This window comes from Cricetulus griseus, chromosome 5 (genome assembly GCF_003668045.3).
Source record: "Cricetulus griseus strain 17A/GY chromosome 5, alternate assembly CriGri-PICRH-1.0, whole genome shotgun sequence".
Classification (NCBI taxonomy): domain Eukaryota; kingdom Metazoa; phylum Chordata; class Mammalia; order Rodentia; family Cricetidae; genus Cricetulus; species Cricetulus griseus.
This window is the reverse complement of record NC_048598.1, coordinates 115,204,734-115,223,383: the sequence shown is the minus strand read 5'-3', so window position 1 is coordinate 115,223,383 and position 18,650 is coordinate 115,204,734. Positions and strand designations below refer to the sequence as shown.

Below are 18,650 nucleotides of genomic sequence, written 5' to 3'. Positions count from 1 at the left end.
GTCCAACTATCTCCAAACGGGATCCATTCTGAAAATTATTATTACTTCTCTCATTATTTGTCATGGGGAGCCTGGTTCCTTTTAACTTGTTCAGTATAGATAGAAGGAAAAACTTTGAAAAGGAAGAAAAGGCCACTTGAGTTCTTAAGGTATTACTCTCTAGGTCAGGAAGGTCATTTTCTAGAGTGGGACATTGAAGTGCTTGTGCCTTATGAATGGCCATATCATTTTCTCTCAACTCATTTTAAAGAAATATTTTAGGCATGTGGGAGATAATCAAGTCATTAAAACATTGCAGAGATTTATGTTTCCTATTGGGGATTTTAGTTGAACACTTTAATTTTCTAGTGTGTGATCTAAGCAGAAAAAGCACTCTTGGGGAAGAAGAGGATTTGTTGGTTTTATTCTTAATATCCTACAAACAAAAACAACAAACAAAACAAAACAAATCAAAAAATGCCTGCCTGGGAGATGCCAGGGAATATCTGCAGGCAGAAGCTGCTGCTTCTGTCATTCAAAGAGACACCTTGCAAAGTCAGTAATGGCTTGTCATTCCTGTTGGGTCAGGCTGCTTTGACTGAGAATAGCAAGGGAGGAACAGAGCATTTTAGATGTCTTAAGGCAAGCAGGGCACAAAGCCTCAGATGGCCTCTGCAGAATCTGCAATCAGGCCAAATTGTTAGAAGTAGTGAAGGCAAAGCTAGTTTTAAAAAGTGATGTTTTATCTCAGGGATCATTTCCTTTTCTGTGACCTCCTTGTTATATACCAAGTGGATAGACATGCTAGTGCCTGCCTCTCAGAGGGACATAGCTAAAAATGCCACTTAATGAGTTGCAGTTCTTTTCTCTTCATCTCTTCTTAGCAAAATATGTTCCAGTATATATTACAATTAGTGAAAAGAAAATATGTACTTTGAACTTCAAGCATGCTTTGCAATAGTTGCATTCAGTTTTAAAGCAGGTAGCAATTTTGGGTGATGCTGTTGTTTTAGGCATTATACTCTATTGTAAAAAAAAAAAAAAGAAAAAAGAAAAAAAGGACCATGACATATTATTCTGCAAGTAGAGGAGAAGCAGAAAGAGGAAGACTGAACATGCAACATGAGATAGTTTGAAGTGTTTATAGCTCCTTTGGATCTGATTTAATAGGTTAAGTGAAAAAGCTATATATTATCCTCAACTTTACTCTTCTTCAATGTGCTAATTACATGGCTTCTGAATTTCTAGACACGAGCTCAGAGTCATTCATTGGGGACTCCATATGTGACAAATTATGTGAAGGTGCCCATCTGTATTAGTTACCTTTTCTCATGACTGTGACAAAATACTGGATGTAAGCTACTTACAGAAGGGGAGTTTAATTTGGTTCCCAGTTTAAGAAGTAGTACGCTTCATCACGGCAGGGAAGGTGCACTGTCAGGCATAAAGGGACTGATCTCATTGCATCTCCACTCCAGAAGCAGATAAATGGATGGGACTTTAGGGCAAGTTAAGAAGCCCTAAGCTTTCTCCCAATAACCCATGTCCTCCAGTGATAACTCACTTCCTAAAGATTCTTCAGCTTTCCGAAGCTGCCCCCAACTCACAGTCAAGTGTTCAAACACATACACCTATGGAGGAATATTTCACATTCCAACCATAAGAAGTATGCCAAATGGGGAAAGGGTTTTGACAGTTATATAAAGGAGTGGTTGATCTTTCTGGTTATTATAAATTGTCAACCCAATATATAGTATTTGGGGAGGAAACACAGCAAAGTATATCAACATCCCTTTATAAAGCATCGTCAGTAATATGGGTTTTTAAATTATTCCTATGTTGTTGCCATCAACTTTCTTTTCTGTAATGCAAGTCTCTCACTTGTTTCCATGGCTTCCATCTTTGTAATTCTTTTGGATTATCTTACTCTTTTCCTGTTTTTTTTTTTTTGACAATTTATCTTTAGCATACACCCACTTCCGGTTTTAATTTTGTTGACATTAGTGGATGTGACTCATAAGCTGGCATATTCAGCTGTAAACTGTATGCATAGATAGTACTAATTACCATTAAGAGTCAAGGGCAGTAAAGACATATAACACAGAAATGAGGCATTTTGCAATGCAGAGGCAAAGGAATTCTAAAGCGTATATAAGAATGAGCTATGAGAAGTGACACTTGAAGTCTGGGTTAATAATCAATAGTTTGGGTCCCCTTGCTAGCGTGTTGTTGATTGTGCTTTATTTACTTAAGTTTTAAAAACTTCTTAATTATTGTGCTGCTTGGTTTAACAGGAAGAGTGCCAGGTCTTTCTTTGTATCACACAGTTAGCAAGGAGTGTAGATTATGTGGTCTCCATATGAGAGAAGCCAGGAAATCAGCCAATACTTATATTGCACAATGAAAAATAACATGGTATACACCTTTCCATGTGAGTGCAAGGAATTTGACTAGCCTGTGGGGTAACAGTGGTCAAGGAAAGTGCTTATGGATAGTCTCTCAGGCAGAGTTTTAGCTGAGTCTAAATGGTAGGAGTTTTTCAGTTGGGTTTATAGAAGAAGCCCATTTACTTAAGGCTTGGCTGGTACAGGCGACTACAGTAAAGTCACCTGAGCAGAAATAATAATATACATGTAAAGATGCAAGAGGTGATCGTGGGGGTGGAGACAGAATGACTGACCTTCCATGTAAGCAGTGAGATTTGTCCTGAAGATGCTGTAAGACAGGGGCTGACATTTGGGTCTGGTTTGTATTACATAAAGAATTCCCTGCCCCTCCTTCCAGAGTAGAAATGGATGCAAAGATTAGGAATTGAAAATGAGAAGTGAAGGTCCATATACCAGAGAGAAGGGGCAAGTTCTTAGGCTCTGCTACTCTGCTGGCCAAGGGAAGGAACATTTCCCCCGCAGAAGACACTCCGTGTATGTAGGACGAGAGGGAGCTCTTTCCCCTTTTGCTCCATTTCCCCCTGCTATGCTGTATTTTTGTTGATAACAGATACACATTATGACAAGAGATTGCAAAGAAGGACCTCACTGCCTGTCCTGGATTCACAACAGGCTCTATAAGAGCAAGCAGGAAGGCTGTGGGCCCTCAGTGGAGCAATAGAAATGCCATCGAGCTGAGACGTTTTGTCTTGGTGTCAAGGTGTCTTGGATGCCATGATCATGCTATGGAGCTCCTGGAAGCATAGCTATAATTTCTTTTGGTTTTCAAGGGGAATATCACTGGAGAAGAAAATCTCTGTAAAACCTTACTTTTGTAAGAAAGGAGCTGAAAAAAAAACACAAAAGAAAGGAAAGTTGCCTTTGTGGGGAGAAAGGCAGGTGACATAAACTGGAAGGAATAAAACACAATGCACCATCTAGCCAGCCAGGTCATCACAATCACTTCTTCCTTCTGTTCACTGTGCCTTTCCCTAACAGGTCTTATTTTTAGAATCCACTGTCTTCTTTTCTAGAAATATTAGCTTGTGTGAAGATTGTAGGCAGGAAGGTGAGGCACTCAGGACTAATTAGATCAGAGGGACAAAGATTTTTTGTTGGCTATTTGTAGAAGGTCAATATTTGGGGGTTTTAAGGTCTTAAAAATCTGACATTCTATTAAAGCATTGTGTTTTTTAATGTTACTTGAAATTATATTTATTTATTTACTTAGGTGGGCAGGTGGATGTACATAGCACACGCACAGGGGTCCAGAGGACAACATTTGACAGCATGTTCTCTCCTTCCCTCATGTGGGTCCTGGGGAAGAAACCAAGAGTTATCACCCTTGTCCATTAGAGCCTTTATCCCCTCTGAGCCATCTCACTGGCCCTCTGCTACCTCATTTTTAGACAAGCTTGACATTTACCTGTAGTTTGCAAAGGACTTTTTAATTTTGTTACAAGGAATACAGTTTGCTCTTTAACCTCATTTTCTTCAAAGCTAAGGGCCAAATCACATTATCCATTTATTTCATGTAACAAAATGCAGCTCTTGACTTAAAAGAAATCAAGTCTTCAGAAATAGTTTGCCTTATGGGAAATAATAAGGAGGGACTGGAATTAAGCTGAACATCCCATAGTAGTTCTTGGTTTTTGTTCCTTAAGCATGAGGCAGTGTGTTATTATGACCTACCTCCTACATAATATGTTGTAGTTCTGTAGATTTCACCAACTGTGCACCCTACTTAAGAAGGAAGAAAAAGCCCAAGTTTACCAACCAGGAAAACTGATGATGCCATGTATTAAGAGTTGACTTGGTGCAGGGGAATGCTACAGACTTGTAAATTATAGCCCTGCCTTCACACGACCTATGCTACTGTTCTCATTTATAGTCTTTCCTATGTTATTTCACTTAATGTTTACCACACTAGGTAGAATAAATCATATCTGTATCATAAAGAAACTAAGTTTAGATAGGGCACATTTATACTAATAGTAAGAGCTAAAATTGGATTTTAAAGATATATTTCTTTTCCTACTATGTTTTATGTTTTAACTTCCTTTTGCCTATTCTCCAAGTAGACACAGTACCCAGATGGCCAAAAAGTATTGGAATGACTTTATGGTAGAGAGTTTTCATACAATATTATTTTTCTTATTTCTGGTGCTATTTACTCAATACTCATTATCTTGGATAAGGTTTCTATTGTTGTGATGAAAAACCATGACCAAAATCTACTTGGGAAGGAAATGGTTTATTTTACTTACATTTCTATATAAGAGTTCATCATCGAAGGCAGTCATGGGAGGAACTTGGTTGCAGAAGCTGATACCGAGGCTGGGAGGAATGCTGCTTACTGGCTTCTTCTCATGGCTTTCTCAGTCTGCTTTTTTATAGCACACAAGACCACCAGCCCAAGTGGGCTGGATACTCCCATGTCAATCACTAATTAAATCAATGTCTAACATGCTTTCCAACAGCCCCATGTTTCAGAGAAATTTTTTTTCTCAATTGAGGTTCCCTCCTCTAAGATGATTTTAGCTTGTGTCAAGTTGACATAAAAAAATAGCCATTAAAAACTACTTATTAAAGTACCATTATTTTGTTAGGCCTACCCTTTTCTTCTCTCTCTCTCTCTCTCTCTCTCTCTCTCTCTCTCTCTCTCTCTCTCTCTCTCTCTCTCTCTCTCTCCCCCCACATATTTTCTTACCCTCTGTTGGACCAACATATCACTAAATCAGTGCTGAGGGGGAAAAAAGTAAAATCTGAGAATGAAGCCTTAATTTGCATTTTTAAAAGTCACATTGATTCATGAGGTCTTCGTTGTCTTTGACCTTTAAAAAAGGAGTGGTGTCATTGTTGGGCATCTGTGGTCCAGGAACCCCCAAAGTAGGATGACTGAGCAAGAAGGACTATGATAACAGATGTTTCATCTCCCTTATTACACCTCCTATAACTGGAAAAGTGTGAACTCCGGTCTTGTTATTGTCATAGATGTCGCTTCTCTCTTACCATATAAAAATAGACTTCATGAACCATTGATGACTATGGTGTTCTGTGGCCTCTTCGATAACAGAGATTCTCAGAAGTTCTGCAAGCCAATTGACAAGACAAAGCATGCTGTAGCTTGCAATGGACAATGCTGGGAGCACTATATACCACTGAAGTCAACCCAGGAAGCAAATCCATTTATCTTGGATGTTGCTGGTTAAACACAGACCACAGATCAAAGGCTGCTGGGGAGAAGAGTTTCACGGGGGCATGTTAGTGTCAACTACTTCTCATGCCCCTGTCACAGTATTGTAAACTCTGTGTAAGGTGAAGGGGATGGAGTGACAAAAAAGCATTGAGGTATTACTGAAATTGGCACTTGCCGCTCATCATCCTGATGGTATGATCTCAGCTTCCAATTGATAAGCCATGAGAAAATGGTAAGAAAGGCTTTGGTGCCTTGATGAACATTGACGGGACCTTATTTCAACTTTCAAGGTAGAAGTTGGTGCTGGCTTAGCAGTATTAATCAACTTTAAGTTGGGAGTTTGAGACACATGTTTGGTTAAGTTTTGCTTAGGCACTGGGAGAGGGGCAATACACTCTGTTACCAGGATCTTGTCCTTTATTATTTCAAAGGCCTGAAAATATAAACGGCAGTAGGTTAGCTTCATTTCCTAGAACATGAAGTGAAGGTCACAAAGTTGGGGGCCATGTACTGTAGAGGAAGATTTGAAGAGGGTTGGTAATCAAATGAGTGTGTAAGACAGTTCTTGGAGAGAAAAACAATTCCAGATCAAGAAGGATCAGCCTTCAGATTACCATTTAATAAAGCAATTGTGGAAACATACAACCCTGTGTTTCCTAAGGAAATGAAAAGTAGAGCTAGGAGCTAGACACCAAACTAACAGCATTCTGTGTAGTTCATGGGTATTGTTATGTTTTCATCAAGACATAATAAAGGTTAGCTTATACCAAAGGATATACAGTGGAAAACATTGTTGAAAAACTCCCTCACCCCAAAATCTTGACCTGTACGGCACATCTCTTTAATTTCTTTATTCTTTCCTAAAATTATATTCTATATGGGATAAATATTGGATGATATGTCTCTGTCCCTTAAATACATGGTCATAGAATATACTTTGTTCATAAGTTATTATAATTAATAATATTATTTTGAAATTATGTTCTATATTTAACCCAATTTTTTATTTGATACAAATACAATTCACTGTATCTTGGCATGGTGACACATGGGAATCCTATCTCAGTATTTTGTGAATCTGAAAGTACCTAAATTTTAGAAGAAAAAAATGATCTACCATATACTACTATTTTTTTAAAGCCAGTCTTCAAGACAAAATTTGCTTATATGAGCTGCTATTGGTAAATTTTAGGAGAAAATTATTTGTCAGGAAAACTCACTTTAAACACTAATGAAATGATTGCTTCACTCCATCTTCCCCTTTTCCATCTCTCTCCTCCTTTCTTCTTTCTTTCCTTCCTCCCTTCCCTTTTCCTCTCCTACTCTCCCACATTTCTTCCTCTTCTCTCCCTCCCTCTTTCCTTTCCTCCTTTCTTCCCTCCCTCTTTCCCACCTTCCTACCCTCCTTCCTCTCCCCTCACTTTCCTCTCCCTCCTAACCTCTCTTCTCCCTTCCTTTCCTCCTTTGGAGCCTTCATTCTTTCATTCACTCCCTGATGATCCATGAATTCTTATGCTATAGCAGTGGTTCTCAACCTGTGGGTCATGATCCATTTGGCAAACATTTACCCCCCAAAATATTTGCATTAAGATCAATAACAGGAGCAAAATTACAGGCATGAAGTGGCAACTATAATAATTTTACATGAAGACCAATATTAGAGGTCACAGCATTAGGAAGGTTGAGAACCACTGCTCTATACCAAATGCTGCATTAGAAACAAAAGGTGCAAATGTGAACAAAACAGGACCTCAGGCTTTGAGGGACTTACATTCAATTGCTACATGACAAATATATTCATTAAACAGGGAAGATGTCAGAGAAATAAACCTACAATTTTATGTAATTGAATTTTGATAAGTGTGAACACACTACAAAAGAGTAGTATGAAATTGGATACCCACAAGAATAAATTTATCTTATCCTGCACCATGTATAAAAATCAAATCAAATCAAAATCAACTCAAAACACTAAGCATAAGACCCCAAACTATAGAACCACTAGATGAAAACATAAGGAAACACTCTGTAAAATTTGTTTGGTTTCCTGCATGATAGTCAAAAAACAGAACAAAAGAAAAAAAAAGAAAAGAAATTGCACAAAACTAAAAATTTTTACATTGCAATAGAACAATTAATAGAGTATGAACACAATCTGTTGATTATGAAGAAACATTTGCAAAACAAATATTTGTTGATAGGTAAGTATCTCAAATGTATAAGGAACCCAATCAAATAAGTAACTAGCAAACAAGTGATCCAATAAGAAATGGACAAAAGACTTAAATGCCAATGTGTAGAAGGTATAAGAAACTGTTCAAATCATTGAGGAAACAGAAATTAAACCACAATGAGTTAATAACTCGTATCTTGTTAGAATGACTATGATAAATTGGCAGGAGCATGAAGAAAAGGGAATTCTTATGTGTTGTTGATGGGAATGTAAATAAATTCAATAATTACAGAAAACAGTATGGAAGTTCTTCAAAAAACTGAAAATAGAACTAGCATGTGATCTAACAATACTACTGCTGGGCGCATATCCAAAGGAACTAAAAATCAATGTTATAGGAATGTCCCTATTCAGATATTTACTATAACTTTGTATATAATAGCTAAAAAATAGAATTGATCTAGGTGTGATCATCAGATAAATGAATAAAGAAATATAACTTATATGTACATATTCAGCCTCTAAAAAATGAGATACTTGGCTAGGGACATAACTCAGTTGAGAAAGTACTTGCTATGCAAGTACAAGGACCCTAGTTCAAGCCCTGGGGCCCATGTTTAAAAGGTTAGAGGAGGTAGGTGGAATATTAGGGTAGGGAGTGAATGTGATTAAAATGTATTGTATGAAAATTCCAAAGAATTAATAAAAAATGCTTCAAAACATAACATCAGGCCATGGTGGTAAGCACCTGCAAACCTGTCACTGGGGAAGTGGAGACAGGCAGATTCCTGGTGCTCTCTGGTCAGTGCATATTAAGGAATGAAAGGAGCTTGAGATAAAGATATCCTTTATTAGAAAAACACCAGCCAAACGCAAGCCAGAGCATGCCAGGGGCAGCAAGACAGAGAGGCTAGAGAGTTGGAGAGTAGGGGCTCCCATGTGCCTTGCTGCCCTGTAAAACCCTATCACATGTCATCCTGACTTCATCTTGACCAGGCCCTGACAGGCGTGGTGAGGCACACCTGTAGCCAGCTTCTAGCAGGCGTGGCTTACACTGTCTCCCCTACAAGTGCACTTACTCTAACTGGTGAGTTCTAGGCCAGTGACAAACAAAATTGATGTCACCAAGGAAGAATACCTGAATCTGATCCCAGACTCAGAGTACATGTCCCCATGTACTCCCACATAGGCATGCACCCATATGCACACACAGAGAAAAAAAAGAGAGACTGTGTTCATGACAATAGCAATAGTAATAAAAGCGATTATACAAAGTCAGACAGAGGAAAACACAGATGTGATCTCATTTGCACGCAGTTTACATAATTGAACTTTTGTGAGTAGAGAGCAGAATGATAGACACAGAGGCTGGGAGAGGAGGTAGATCCAGAAGATGGAGGTATTGGTCCAAGGGTGCAAAGTTTCAGTTAGCCAAGAGAGCTAAAGCTGAGTGGTTTATTGCACAGTTTGGTGATTATAGTAAGTGACAATGCATTATATACTTTAAAAGTTGCAAATGAAGCAGATTTTAAATCTTTTTCTAACCAACTAAGAAGTGATCAGCATATGAGGTGGTAGGTAGACTTACTAGATATCCTGAGTTAACTGATAATTCTAAGTTGTCAATACATAACAAAGTAACACATTGTGAATCATACACATGCAAGTACAATCTATCCATTAGCAGAAAGAATTCAACAAACAATTGAATTATAGGTCATGCAACTGTTAAGTAAAACAAACAGCAAGACCAATGGACAGTGTGATGCTGCTGGGGGCTTCCTCAATTTGGGTGCTTTGAACACACTTTCTTTGAGCTGCAACTTGAATAAGGACAAGACAGTGTTTTGGAAATCTGCATGAGGGGTCATTCACACCGTGTCTCCAGCAGAGGCCAAAGAACTTGAGGACAAACATAGGCTGCAAGTCTGGAGCAGTGGACCTAGAATGTGAGCAAGGTGTCAGAAACACTTGAAGGGCCCATTACAACTCAGATTCCTCATGCAGGCCCCAGGCAGTAGGACTGGCTACACAGGGCCTGGTGAGGTACTTGGCTCACAGCTTTCGAATGAATCTCGTGTCATGGGAATAGTGACAACACTCTGAGCATCACAATGATAGAGAGGAGGGAAGGATGCTGGTGCACAGTGAGCTGGGACAACTGGTAGGAAATGATACAGGGACGATGGCAGGCTGGAGCATTCTGATCACAATCTTGAAAGGAGAGCCATGTTTGGCTTCAAACTGATGTGAAACCATTAACAGTCAGTCATTGAGTGCTCCCTGCCTGTTGTTTATCCTTATGTTGTGAGGCACAGCTTAAAAGAATTTGGAAATGACCTGTAATTCCCTCTCTGTTTGATTCCTGACCATCCTTTAGTGGGTGTTAAAGAGTTACTTCTGTTCTCTGTGTAGACTAAAAACTCACTCTCTCACTCACTGTTTAAAAGTATGAGACAAAGGAAAACTATGGATCCAACAGTTCATATCAGTTCATCTCTGTGAATTCATGTCATCTTTGGGCGAAAAGGACCTACCCAAAACACAATGCATGACTTCTAGAAAGCATGCAGCAATCAGTCTTTGGAGAACAAATAGCTAAAGCGAAAACATGAAGAAAATTAAAAGATGTTTTACTGTGTAGTAGACTGCTAAACTGAACACTGTCACATGCAGAAATTAATGACACAGATAAGTGCTGTGACCACTAAGAAGGGCAGGAATCCTGCTTGTAGTTAATAGAGAATGTTATATCTAGGGGAGGCTTGCAGGCTGCTCCTTAAAAATGGTTAAAATATGGTAGTTAGAGGGGAGGAGAATGGCTTTTCTGCAGGTTCAGTAACCATGCAAAGAATTACTGTGTTTTCTCAAAGTTTTCCCCTTTCAAGGGAAAGCCTTCCATGTGTTTTTGATTCTTGAGCACAGTTGAATTACTAGTCCATTGTCTGGTGAGAGCTGTTTGGTTGGGGAGCCCTGTGGACTTCTCAGAAGCTTTTATCCTTTGAAAGACGCTGTCCTGATTTGCCATTGTTAATGAAACTTGAAGGACACAATGCTCAAGTTTAAGACCCACTGAGAACATGACCATGGACCTCCTTTCATCTCCACATGGGGGAACCACATGGCAAATAGGAGCTGCAGAAACCCAGCAGTGGGGCTGTTCCCCCAGTGTTAGTAATTGTCTTGAACTTTCTTATGTCATCTCCTAATAGCTTTGTCTCATGAGTGATGGCCTGCACTGTTTCCACCCTTCATGAATAAATACAAAATGTCTTGCCACCTAGAAGGTAGACTCTCTCTAGTCCTTTATCTCTATTGAACACACATCCTTAAAATCCTGCATTTAGCATTCTGTGCCTGTGTGAAGCTTAGCTTAGCTTGGAAAATGCAAAAGAGGCAATCATTGCAATAGATACTTCTTCACTCTGACAAGTGCTTTTATGCATTAGTTCCTGATTATTACATTTGTCGAGCAAAGGATCCATGCCCTTTGCTGAGGATCTTGAGGAATCTGGAGTTATCCCGAATATTGCACTATTTCTTGTTATCTCAGATATTTCTATTTCTATTTATAACAAGGCTAAAGTATAAGTTAGGACTGAAAAGGAATGGTTGAAGATTGGTGCCAGGCTGACCAAAAGTATGGTTTTAATGGTTGTCTGTAGGGATGAGACTGCAAAGCTTATTTGATTTTCTGTTCTCCTTATGGAGAAAGTAAAGATTCCTAGAATGCCTTGGGATTAGATATACTCACTTAGATATTATGTACATGTGCTCTTATGTTTACATATAATTAGGTAAAGACACATAAAAATAGAAATAATAGCAGAAAGAAAATTAGTCTCGTATTTAATACTTTTTCCTTGCAGCAAAGTAGTTATCTTCTATCTTCTGGTGTACAGATTCTCCAAGAGAGGACATACCCTATCCTGTATATTAAATCTCTAAATAACTGGTGTAGTGTAGTGGTTCTCAAGCTCTAGGCTTCCCTGAAATTTCTGAAGGTTTGCAAAAATAGATTTCTGCCTCCCTCAAACTTTCCAGTTTAGCAGGTGGTCCCCAAGAATTTGCATTTCTCTCAAGTCCCAGGAGACTCTGGGATGCTCTGGTGAAGTGAAGAGACAGGCTCAATGTTGATGTCTCTAAAGTAGACATTAACATTATTGAGGAAATATGGGACCTTGGGTAAATTGGTTTAGTACTTCAAATCTATGGAATGGAGTTTGTCATAATTACCTATTTGAGCTGTTGGGGGACTTAATAATACAATTTACATAAGTTGCTTAACACGTATAGAATACAGCGCACTTGAGTTCATTTTCCCTCCTCCTCTTTTCTACTTATCTTCATTCCAGCATCGCAAAATAGACATAGGGACTTCTAATATCAGAATAAAAACATGTGCTTTATTTCAATAGTGTTATGAGAAGACATTTTGTCTATTTTAGCATTATTCAATAACAAATCCCAGCTCTAAATGAGGTGTCTTTCTAGTCAAATGAAGGCACATGAAGCTTTTATGCAAAGTCTACCTAAAGGAGAACATGTGTTCAGCCCTCTCCCTTTTTCTGTGTAATCATTGATAGTATGTGGCCAAGTTTGTATTTCTGTCATATGTTGTATATACTGAATTGCATGTGATTGAGTTGATATTTTTGATGGTTGTGTTTTGAATGTCTGGGGGCATGATAGCGGTAGACTTAGGTGGTGTCTTTCTTGATTGATTTTTAATGTTTCTTCTAATTTCTCCTTTTCACCCCACAACCCACCCCCATTTCATGTACTACCAGGACCCAGTACAACCTGTCAGGAGGATTCATGTGCTAACCAAGGGGTTTGCATGCAGCAGTGGGAAGGCTTCACCTGTGACTGCTCTATGACATCGTATTCAGGAAACCAGTGCAATGATCGTGAGTTGACAATTTTCCTATTGGGGATATTTTCAAGGGGCTCAGATACATCTTAAGGGGCAATGCAGAAAAAGATCGCAAAGCTGTCCTTTATTTACATTTTAATGTGTAAGTATGGTACACACATGAACACACAGTGTATTTAGTCCATGCTGAGAGAAATCTGATGATTACTCTTTCATTCCTCAGTGGTATACCAGGTGCATTGTTTGACTTATTTCTAAGAAAGGACTGGTGTCATGGAAGTGACCCCGTGCTGCTGCTCATGTTTCAGTGCCATGAGCATCTATAACTTGTCCCTCTAGCTCCTTCTTGTGGTATTTTCCTAACCATGGCCATTTTCAAGATAAGCAAATGTTTGAGACTAGTTGAAAGGGCCTGTGTTTGATGGACCTGAGTATCTGATTTTTCTAAACACAGCCTTTATGGTAGACTTGAACAAATGGTCTAAACTCATTGGAATATTTGGTTTTATAAAACAAGTTAACAAAGTTAATGGATTAAAGAGTGAAACCATATTGAAGAACAACCACAAGGGAGCCCATTATAATATATATATATATATTATATATATATATAATATATTATTGTTTCTACTTAGTTTTACCTGATTCCTTATTTATCAACTTTTACTGTGTGTGTAGATATCTCTTGCAATTACTGTTTCCAGTTTTTCAGAAGCCTTGTGATCCACATGTATTCCCTTGTCTTTGGTATGTTAAAGGAGGGAAAATTCAAATCTGGCAGTCTAGAAGAAAACATTATGTACTAGGAAATCTGTGGTAGGGCTTGGCATCAATCGTTTTGCTGAGTACTTCAGTGTTTCTGAGAATCCAGTTTCCATATTTATGATTTGGAAAAGCTATTCTACTCTGAAACAGGCAGTTATGGGCCAATGCAGGGTACCTGGGGGAATTATGCTATCTTTTTTTTCTTTTCCCTCCAATTTGTCTGTGGAAGACTCACTAGGACCCATTTGTATTCTCTCACTGGTGGCATAATGCCTCTTTATCCTCACAAGCTTATTCCCATTGCACACACATCCAACAGCAAGTAGGAAAAAATGACAAGGAAGAGACTTTGCACACAGAAAAAGCAAAAGGTAAGTTTCTCTAATAATCCTCAGTGTGCACAACCTTCAAAAGGTAGGTATGGATTTTTCTGTCATTGATTTATTGTTCTTTGTCACATAGGTCAAGTGTTTTCTGGTAAAGATTACCCAAGACTCTTTCTGGGTTTTTATGACTTGCTTCTGCTTTTCCTCAGAGAAGGTTGCTTCTAACTTGGCCAATTTGTTGATATGCAATGAAGTACTTGGACTAGGATTGGTAGAATGTCATCCCTTTTCATGACACTAGCTTCAAAGCATGAATACTCTGAGAAATGCATTTTAGATGTTATAGTATCAACAAACCTATTGGATCTTTTGTTCATAGAAGACTTAAGGAAGCAAATTGCTCATAAATTCCATTTAACCCAATTTGCAAGCATGTACAAGGGCTTCTGTTATTAGGTGTTGATGTGTAAACAAGGCACATAGCATCTTGATTGCTGAGTAAGAAAAGTGCATAGAAGCCAGATGCATTGGCTATGACTATGCACTTTTAACAAAACTCAAGCAAATATATTAAAATGCAAGTTCGACTAAAAGTATTGCAATGGGTACTCCTTTGTCTGAAGGTTGCCATTCTAATTATCTTAGGACTTTCTCTTTTGGAATTAACATTAGAGCCAGTTTACTCTAACTAGTACCAGTCTCACTACTTTATCTCTTAAACTACTGTGTTCTCTGTTGAACTTGGCTCTTATAACTGTAATTGTTATTTCATTGCATAAATACCTTTAAATGAAGCTTACTGTCTGCTATTCTGTGCCCTTCCTTATGCTAATAAATTCATGAAATCTAGTCTGTGTAATGAGTGTAGAGTATCATCAGAAGGGTTCAACAAGCTCATGGATAGCATAAGCCAAGCCAAGCCATGGCTTTGTTGGTGAAGGATAAGAAGAAAAAGAAGGGATAAAATAAGTTAATGAGAACAGAAAAGAGGGGAAAGACAAATAATACAGAGAAGAGCTGGAATTAGATCATATGTAGAAGAGCCCAGGGTCTCTTAATAATTAATAGCTTGGATAACTTGCATGCTTCAAGCAGCCTGTCCATGACCAAAATCATATATGTGTATGGCATAGCTAGACAAATGCCATCAATCAAATCAGGCCTTTATTTAATTTTTGGAAAAGGAGTACTATATAAAACTTCCTTCCTTTCTTTCTTTCTTTCTTTCTTTCTTTCTTTCTTCCTTCCTTCCTTCCTTCCTTCCTTCCTTCCTTCCTTTCTTTCTTTCTTTCTCTTTCTTTTTCCTTTCTTTCTCTATTTATCTATCATCTATCTCTCTGTAATATATCAATCATCATTATCTATCTATCTATCTATCTATCATCTATCTGTTATCATTATCTATCATCTTCTATATCTCTCTCTAGTTTTCTATTATCTATCTTCTGTTGTCTATCTATATACCTTTTGATTTATCTACCTATCATCTACCTATTTATATATCTATCTCTCTGTCATCTATCTATCTTCTATTATCCATCCATACATCTCTGTAAATACCTAAAATAAATTACATTCCTTTGAATGCTAGTAGAATGCCATGTAAATTGGCTGGATATAAAATCCAGTAGCAAAAGACATTTGGTGAAGGAGGAGTTTGAATCTGATCTGTCATTTTCTATGAGCCTTGGTGAAACAGATTGATCTTTAATTAGTAGAGAGGAAAACATGCTGATTTATTACTGCACATCCAAAAATAGCAGCTTGATCAACAGGGAAATGGCTAGGTTTCATATATTCTAATGTAGATATTCAATTGATATTATCCAAGTGACTTTTAAAGCTCTGAAGAAGAGTGTATATGGCAGTGTTTAGGGTCATGTATCTTAACATTGGTTTTAATGCTAATGAACTCTGCATATTTATCAAAGCTTTTTTTGCTTCACAATTCTGAGGTACTGCCACATAGATACTGCTTCTGGGGGTACAATGTATATTTAAAAGTTTATTCCATGGTATGATACAGCAAGCCTTGGTGATTTTTATTTTATTCCATTATCCTTTGTGTTTGTATGGTGGGTTAATGATGTGGTGGTGGGAATATCATCTCACAAAGATGTGAGGATCATTAAAGGGTGACACATTTTCTGGAGCTGATTATCATGTGTAAGAGTGACTTCCTTGTGTGGGATAGAAAAAGAAACCATCTCATTAGAAACTTAAGTATAATTGATTTACTAACAGCTACCCACAGTTTAAAACATGGACTTCCACTGCTTTCTGTAAAGGTAAAACCAGGAGGAGGCTTTGGGGGCTGTTTTGATACAAACAGAAACAATTTTGAGTTAATGGGGGATTTATGGAAAGATACAGACATTTGCTATGTAACATTCTCTGAGGACAGTCTTTAGCTCCCCTGAACATGTCAAACCAAAGAGGCTGACTGCTCAGTCAGTACCATCTGAGGCACAGCTGATGATATTTATGTTTGGGGGAATAGTTGAAGAACAGCAAATGAAATGGAACTTAATATAATACTTAGAAACTTAGTAAGGTTACTAACTTTTTAATATAACATTTCTATTAATTTTGAGAATTCAATATATGCATACAAATGCATTTTGATCATATTCACTCCCAACTGCTTCCTCTAAGTCCTCCCAGATTCAACTCCAAGCCCTCCTAATTTTGTACCTTCTTTTATCTTACAGTTAGCTCACTGTGTCTAGTTTCTGCTGACCACATACTTACTCATAGGTTGGATATGGGTCTATCCATTAGAGTATGGCTGGCATTCCATGGGGGCCACCCTTAAAGAAAACAAATCTCCCCACCCAGAAGCCTTCCCAGCTGCGGTGGGCACTCATGAGCTCCCTTTCCCTCCAGGCTAAAATTCAGTGGTTCTTACAAAGATATTATTTTTAGAAATTGTATTTTCTTTGGAATTTTAAGTGAGGACCAGGAGTCTGGGAAATTCTAGCTTGCAGCCATTGTTATACTGTCAGGAGCATCTAGACTACCACATACCACATTGTATGACAATGCTACTCCCATTAGAATCTTTCCATTGACTTTTTTCCTCTTCCACATTGCACAAAATCTAGCTCTTCTCCATACAGCTACAAATATTGTCATTTCTAGGAACTTCATGAGAACACCAGTTTCAAACATGCCACACTTCTCTCCTTTACGATGTTCTTAACCACTTACCATGTTTGTAAAAACTGTTTGGAGTTGCAGACAACTCTCGGATCTCATTATTACATTTGTGCTCTGGAGATGCATGTGTAGGGCAACTCAGGCATCTAAGCCCTGAGCACACATTGGTTGCCCAGGTGTAGGAATGAAGCATTTATATTGGCTTTGTGGGATGAGAAGAAGGGAATTGACGCGGGGCCTCAGATAACCCTCAGCAGACAGCTTTCCCGTGCTGTACTGATAACTGTACACTGCAGGCTACTTGGTGGAGAAATTGCTGGGTTCACACTGGCATGTGATAATAGATGTTCTTTGCGTTCAACAAATCAATAGTGAGCAGCTGTGGATCGTGCAGATAGTGAAGTGTGAAGCACCTTTTCAGACAGTGTTCTGCAGGAGTGGCTGTTAAGTTGTGCTGCTGGCTATTGATTGGCCTTTTGCTTTTTATTTATTGCATTGGTCTATCTTTTTAAATGTAGGTTGATGTATTGATTAAGACTGTTAAAAAACACTACCCACTTAAGTTTTGGGAAAAAAGCAGCAATATCTACATTATTTAGTACACAAAAGTGGATAGGTTTATGTATATTAATTCAATCTCTGGGCTTTTTATACATACACAAGCATCATGCTTTTACAGTACATTTGTGTGTCTGGTTAGATGTTTCCCCAGCTCTGTATTCTTATTCTATCCATCCAGCTGATAAACCTGCTTTGAATTTACTTGTGAGACAATTTCTTGTTGTGCAGAATATTCTTCATCTTTTATTAACTAGCCAGATATTTTCTATTCATAGACCCGTGTATGAATAAGACATGGCAGTCTCATGGGGAAGACACATATCAAAGTATTCCAGTAGAAAAGAACACTTTGTGGTCAGGAGTCATAAAGTAGAGTAAAGACAACCATGTATGGGTTCAAACTACATGAAGCAGCACAGCTGCTTGTAGGGATATTTTCACTGAAGAATGAGCCTGAACAATGTGTGTCTGGTAGGCAATGCTGTGCAGGAGAGACTTTCTAAAGAAAAGCAACATTCCAACCAGCAAGCAGGAACAGATGCCTCTTACTGTTTAAAGTGGACCCTTATTTTCAGTCTTTCTTCTAGGCATTGTATTGTTAAAGTTGCATGTCCTCACACTGCATCCTTTGCTTTATTTGATTAGTTACCTCTTTTGTACTTTAAAAATATAAATCAGATTATAGCACTCCCTACTCATGCTTATTAGAATGTACAATATATATTGTGCAAATATATATATATATATATATATATATATATATATATATATATATATGATGAGGAATCCCGTTCTTCACCTTTTAACTATTACTGTGTCTTAGATGTGTAGGACTCAAGTCTTGACTGATGTCATTGAAGAATTAATGAATCCTGATCTTTGAAATGCATTTGTAATAAGCTAAAATTTGAAAAAGTTTTATTTGTACATTTAATGTATTAAAAGAAGTACACAATCATGAACTGATTTGCTTTAGAATAAAATTGACTTAAATGCCAGTCCTATCTCAAATACTCTGAAATTTGTTGTGCATCTGGTTTCTTGAAACACTGGTTTAAATAGGAAGTTTATAATAGTTAGAGGCATGGTTGTAGTTTTATTATTATACTAATAAGGTATTTGACATCCTTATCACATTCTTAATCTACCATATATACTAGTACATTGATGAAGATGTTTTCATTTC

General features: G+C 37.9%; 1 protein-coding gene across 5 annotated transcripts in view; it reads left to right on the top strand.

Moving 5' to 3' along the window:
* Nrxn3 (neurexin 3) overlaps window positions 1-18,650 on the top strand; it is a 1,486,512-nt gene that overhangs the window by 692,918 nt on the left and 774,944 nt on the right. For all 5 annotated transcript variants that reach the window (XM_035445726.1, XM_035445725.1, XM_035445727.1 and 2 more), the window contains one exon: window positions 12,568-12,687. In XM_035445726.1, coding sequence (XP_035301617.1) covers window positions 12,568-12,687 — 120 coding nt within the window. The remainder of the gene's footprint in view (window positions 1-12,567; window positions 12,688-18,650) is intronic.